At 35.2% G+C, this 6,668-nt stretch overlaps 1 protein-coding gene across 1 annotated transcript in view; it reads left to right on the top strand.

Moving 5' to 3' along the window:
* LOC103917088 (ubiquitin-conjugating enzyme E2 E2) overlaps positions 1-6,668 on the top strand; it is a 220,840-nt gene that overhangs the window by 94 nt on the left and 214,078 nt on the right. The window contains exon 1 of the mRNA XM_009324193.1: positions 1-85. This exon is cut by the window's left edge and continues 94 nt beyond it. Within this exon, the coding sequence (XP_009322468.1) occupies positions 1-85 (85 nt within the window). The remainder of the gene's footprint in view (positions 86-6,668) is intronic.

The raw sequence follows: 6,668 nt of genomic DNA, 5'->3' as shown, positions 1-6,668 counted from the left end.
AAGAAAGGGAGCAAGTTCAACAAAAGAAAAAAGAGGGCAAAATATCAAGCAAAACAGCTGCTAAACTGTCAACTAGTGCTAAAAGGTATAGTGTTCTTTCTGGCTGTTTATTTTCCTTTCTGTTTTTTCAGCTGACCATCAGATGTATGTATTGACTCAGTATATTAATTTTCTTATAATTAAAATGTTTTATTATAACACTACTATGTCAGTGTAATAGTCTTTTGAGACTGGTCACAATAATGAGACCTGTATACTTTTTTCCTTTCTTTGACAGATTGGCTCTTTCACATGGTTTTAATAGTAGCTTGCATGATAAAAGCTGACATTTTTTTATTGCTAGTAAAAGTCAGACAGTTTTGTAGCCTTATAAAATATATCTCTGTATGTGTATGTATGACTGATGTTGAAACTTGTCAGTGTAACTTACAGTTAATTAACCATAAACATTTCAGACAGTTCAGTAACTCAGCATGTTAGGACTACCGTAATACCTATTGCTGTAAAGTACTGCGTTTCCTTTTCCCAGATGGTCAGGTCAGAAATATTTGAGTGAACAACAAATGCATGTTGGTTTCATTACTTTAAACTGTGGTCTGTTTTAATACCCACTTCTTTTCCTTCTCTTTTCTGCTTGAGAGGAAGGGTGGGTTTGTAGAATAGCTATTTAAATTATTCTATGCTATCATGTCAGTCTCCAGATAACAACTGTGTTGCTTGGACCAGACGGAAGGAATTTACAGCTTCGTGTTGCTCCATTAGTACACGTAGGGCTGTTAGTCTAGGCAGCAGAATTCAAATGGCATTACAGCGATTGAAGTTAAAAAACACTTTTAAAATAATCTGACAAGAGACCAATTCTGCAGACTGTCCTGATGCAGAATTCCCAGATCCTGTTTCTTTGCTAATTCAAGGCCGTGTAAACTACAAGAAAAACCATTGGAGTTGTGCCACTATGGTGCTGTGGTAAGGGAGAAGCATCAAGGCCCTATTGCCATAATCTATAACATATGCGGATAGTAGGAGTCCATAAATACCAGTATATAAACGTGTGTGTGCGTCTCTTCAGGATTCAAGTCTTTGTCTTGGCTTAATCTGTCCCTTACCATTTACATACTTTTCTGAACTGAAGTCTCTTCTGTCTTTCCAGTGAGGTATTCTCATGCTTTTCTTCTGCCATAGATACCTTCCTTACAGCTAGCTTTTCTTCTTTTTTCTTCCCTGATGAAATGTTTTTCTGAAGACCCATTCCTACTATGACACTATTTGGAGATTACGTGGTCATATCACTTACAGGATGGCCAGCAAAGCTTGCCCATGTTTCCTTTTATGACTAAAAGAAAAAAAAACCCACCAGCTTTCACTTCAAACCATGATGTTATTCATGTAGTTAATCCTCACAGCCGTTATGGTTTCTGGCCGCCTTCTCTTTCGTCTGCTTCTTGCTATTGTTATTTTTTAAATATTAGGAATATTGGACTAGTCATTACTTTTAAGGTCATAAAAACCAGTTTTTAACATCTTTAGAAAAGAGTCTGTATATTCTGAACTTTGTACAATGCCTAATGTAATGATGCCACAATTCTGACAAGGGCCTGTGGACGCTATCCTATTAAAAAATTAATAATGATATGTCAGAAATTGATCTATTAATCTTAGCTTTGTATCTTCAAAGCTTAGAGCTTTTATCAACCTGCATTTCACAGTGATAAAATTACTTAAACCTTTTAAAGTTTAATCATATCTGCTTATGGTTCTGCTGAAACTAATTATGCCAGTTGCTGACATCGGTACGTTTGCCAGTTAGACTCTAAAGCCAGTTTCACATGTGTACTAATATTGAAGGAAAGCCTTTGATACGCATTTTAAAAGCTGAGATGATTTATAAGAGTTCTGTAGATACGTGCACAATAAATAATATTTTTGAAAAAAGTGTATTTTAGGAGTGCTGGTTGTCATAGCACTTTGTGGAAGGATCACAGCAACATAGTTTTTATAGTAACGTTTTTTTAATGGTATCATAGTATTTTTTTTTTCTTTTTAGTATTCAGTAGTTTGTCACTGTGTTAGAATTGGGATTGCATTTCTATAAACATTCTTAATCTGGCCAGGTTTTCATATTACAGGTTTTGTTTCTTTGCTTTTTAATTAAAATCAGTAATGCCTCAAGAAAGGAAAATCAGAAATTAAAGTAGAGGATAAAAAGGAGAGGAGTAACATGAAGGAAGGAAAAATGGCATAGGGTCCTCAATACGTGATAAGTATTACAGAACCTGTGTATATAAAATACCTTCATAGTATTATTATTATTATTTTTGTTCATTAGAAATGAAAAATAGTGCAGGAATAAGGCTATACTCCTTCAATGGGAATGTTGTTCTTAATCAGGTTAAAAAAGTGATCTTTCAAAAATTGAAATAAATTTAAGTAATTCATCTGTCCTAGTGAAAAAGACTGAATATATGCTTAGCAACTTCTTCCTTTTCTAGCTTTGAATTCTGTGGGTTTGTATGGCATTACTCTAAAGTCACAATAATCTTTACTTAAGTGTTTCACTATGCAATTCACTCTTAATAACTCCATTATAGTTAAAGGAGTCAACTCTGCTAAAATCAATAAAACCCCCAAACAACAGAGTGTACTGCAGTTGCGGCTTTGGTCAAGATTCCTTAATTCCTGTTTAGAGCAGAGAACACCAACAAGTTAACGTAGCACTGGCACAGGTTACAGACTTGAATCTAACCTGAGTTTGGAAGTCACGTTTTCTCACTTGGAAAGCTTTTTCATGCATATGGAATTGTAGTCACAGTATTTTTGGATTACATTATGATACCTACTCTGTATCTTGGATTAGAATGAAGATTTGTGCATCCGTATTTGGAATACTTCTCCTTTTTATTTGTATGTTTAAGTAGTCAGTTAGATTTAAAGAATTTTCAGTAGCATTAGTTTTTATATAAATCAAGATTTAGCAGTGTGCTGACTTTTGCTTGTGTAAAAGTAAACTGCTACCGTGTCTTATGTATGAACATACTACTCCTGCAGCTTACTGCTTTCCAAAATGATCTGATTATGGAGGCTATATGAAACCACTTGAATTCATATTTGAGTAAGATTTTTGTTTTTAAGATACTGAGTTTCTTCTGTTAGCATTGCTATAGATGGCATCAAGAAGGCAGAATGCCATCACATGCCGTCCTTCTCTGTTAATACTTTTAGGACTAGCTGCTGTACAGGTGTAATAGCTTACAGCATATGTCATACAGTGTACCGGTCCTTCAATTTTCCTCACCCAGAGGGCATCACCTTAAATAGCAACCTTTCTTACCTAACATGTCAAGATTGAGAAACTCGCTGCATATCACAATTACAGTTCAGACACGGAATTGAATTGCTGTCCTTGAAAACAGCAGGCATCTTGTTACCTCTTAAGTAGCAAATCTTAGCATGACCTTTGGATTGAGAGAAGTGTAACCATTCTTGGCTGACATAGTAGCTCAACAAATAAATGTATTGTTTTGCTTGGCTCCTGAAGTTGATAGTTGAAAATCTGTCAAACTTTGTGTCCAGCCCTGGATTTTTTTTTATAAATATCTGTGCCTACAATGAATTGTGAACTTTAAAACTTTAGTTGTAATCTTTTCTTTATTGAAAGGAGTTACAACCTTAAGGAGTAGCAAATAGGTAATGGATTAAATTTGTTTGAAATTCGACAAAATAAAAATGAGCTTTTTCTTCCCCTCTTTTTTTTTTTTTTGTCAGAGAAGTTTATCACAGCACTATTTTCAAGGAATTTGGGAGTGATATTTAGCATGTTGACTGTGACGGCAAAATATGGAGTGCTTTTTTCTTATAAGAAATATCCTTGTCATTTATTGTGCATCTAGTATGGAGGCAAGAATATTTCTTTTCCTCCAGAATGAATCTAACCATCTTTAGATCAATTTCCTGCTCAGTCACAGTTTATGTAAGATTGAAATACATACCAGTGATTGCATTTCTTAGTATTTTCTAAATAGCATATTCTTCAGTATGGAGTATTGGTTCACCTGGCTTTTATGGGTAGAGAGGCATATATTTTAGAAAAGTAGACGTGGTAAAAATAGCTCATTGTCATATAGTCCTTTATTTTGCTTCTTTTCCTATTAATCATATTGGGAAACCCTCTGATATGTTCAGTTCTCTCTTAGCTTTAGAGAGCTTTAACTGTTTCATGAAGGAAACGACACGCAGTCCCCCTAGGCTTGGAACAGTAGTAAATATATGTCTGTGAGAATTAATAATATTTGAAATCCACAATGTACTTTCATGCTTCTGAATTTAGGGGTAGATTAACCTTTGCACTATTACTGAAAGGCAACTATGTTTGTTCTTTTCTGTTCATCAAATGGAGGGGAAAAATATTTTTATACGTGTGTGTGTATATATATATATATGAGAGAGAGAGGGGTCAAATGACTTCTTTAAGACCAAACAAAGAGTGTCAGATCTGACATTGCAAATTAGATGTGTACAGCCCAGGGCTTTGATTACTAGCAAGGGCTTCTCCCCCTGCCGCTCCCCAATATATAGTAAACCAGTATATCATTAGTTTAAATATAAACTGTGTGTGTATATATATATATATATATAATGACTTTAATTTAGAGTCCTTTTTCCTCTCTGACATAGCTAAACATAACTGTACTGAGGCAGAAAATCCAGAGAGATGCCAGAAAGGACCCTGCAAAAAATGTTTTGTTGCCAGAGGCCACGTATTCTCACGGTGAACCCTCTGTGGTCAGCAAAGGAAATGAGGCATATCCTCTCCTATGCTAGATTCTGAGGGCACCTCAATGGACATATGAAACAAGTGCCAGAGCAGTGGAATAACTCGTGCAGACAAAGGCCAGCTTGCACATTGGAGGTCTCTATCAGTGCAAGGCTCTCTGGGATGTTGTCTGACGATTTAATTGTAACTTTGAATGCTGTGACATGTGAACAAGCTATTGCGTGTCAGCTGCTCTACAGAAACTGTTTATGAATGTGCTCTCAGCATGAATGCAAGGTAAATTAAGGTTGCAACAAAAGAGGTGTAAGGTGTATATATTAATTTTAGCTTGGGATGCCACAGAGTAGGAAAATAAACACGGACAACTTGCTGAGGAGCAATTGATGGACAGTATCGTATTAATATGTTGTATCTTATTTGTATAAAATTAATCATGAATGAAACATCTCTTTATCTTAGATGCTTGCAAAAGCAATTAGGACTTTTGAACGTACACAGAAAGTACCATCTGATCAATTTTTATCGCTTGAAGCAGAAAGGTATTTTGTTCTTTTTTGCTCAATCACAGGAAAAGCTTGAAAAAGGACCATTTTAGTGCTCTTGGCATTAAAAGTTAGAAATTTTGTGTTGAATTAGAACAGAGGGAAAAAAGGAGAGAGCTCTGTACCCTTTTGTTTTCAGAATGGAAGGGACATGGGTTAGGATTTAGGAGGAAGAATATAAGGTTTTTGATCTAGGACTTAAGCTGCACTTGTCAATCCATTCTTGATCCATTCTGATCCATTCAGACTCATTGTAATGCAATGAAATATTAACTGCTCTTACTACTATATGTAAAGCAAAGGAGTAATCCCTGACTCTATAGAAGAAGTTCAATGCCATCATTCTGTAACTTCCCAAAAGGCAGAAAAAGCAAAAAAACCCATAAAACATGAAACTGAAGATTCCATGCTTTCCGTGATTTGAATTTGTGACAGTATAAATTTCAAAAACACAGCAGAAATTTGTCATACACAGAAGAAATATTTTAAGCATCTCCCACACTTGTAAGATCTCCCTTGTAAAAGGTGTGAACTGTTAGGATTATTTAAATGGAGTAGCTTTTTAAAAGCAACATGTTTGTTGTGCTTAGACTTCACTAATCAGATTTTCCCTTTTAAAAAATATGATGGATTTTCAGTGTTACTACAATGACTTGCTGCAAATATTGATTAAGCAGCCTGTGCCTGTATTTTTATAAGAAAGGAATGTTATTTATTGGGGAAAGTCTATGTACTGGAGATGTAAATATTTCAATGACTAGAAAAAGCAAATAAACATCTAATTTCTCCCCCTCTACAGAGTAACTAGTGTGTGTGTGTATGTAGGGTTGGGGTGCATAGAGGTTAGAAGGAAAGCTAAGCATCTGAAAGAGTATTTTTGTCTTTTCAATGATATCGGCTGATCTAATAAACGATTATTACCTCTACCTACAAATCTTGCCCACGTATGTCCTAATTATTTCAGAATGGGAATGATAAAGGATTGGAGTTTCTGGTTCAGGCCAGTTCCTCTACTGCCTTTGGTTCATTTATTCATTATAGCCATAAAATCAACTCATAGTGGCATAAGGGGAATTTTGATAGTGGCTGTGAGACTCCTTAGCATGTAAGATTGTGTTTGGATTTTAACATTATATAGAGAATTAAACTGCTCATTTTTATGTTATATATGCCAATATATCTGAATGTTTATTTTGATAAACCATTTTCTTTGCCTGTATTTATGTGCGAAATGGGTGGCAGTCATTTTTAACAAGGTGTGTGTGTGTACTTCAGGTCAGGACTGAACTTTTGGGTTGTGGCTTGAGCACGTATCTCAGGAATTTGTGTGGTATTATCGTGCAGGTTTTCTTTCT

Source organism: Pygoscelis adeliae, unplaced genomic scaffold (assembly GCF_000699105.1).
Source record: "Pygoscelis adeliae isolate BGI_AS28 unplaced genomic scaffold, ASM69910v1 Scaffold25, whole genome shotgun sequence".
Classification (NCBI taxonomy): Eukaryota; Metazoa; Chordata; class Aves; order Sphenisciformes; family Spheniscidae; genus Pygoscelis; species Pygoscelis adeliae.
The sequence above is the reverse complement of the archived record's forward strand: the minus strand, read 5'-3'. Positions and strand labels throughout refer to the sequence as shown.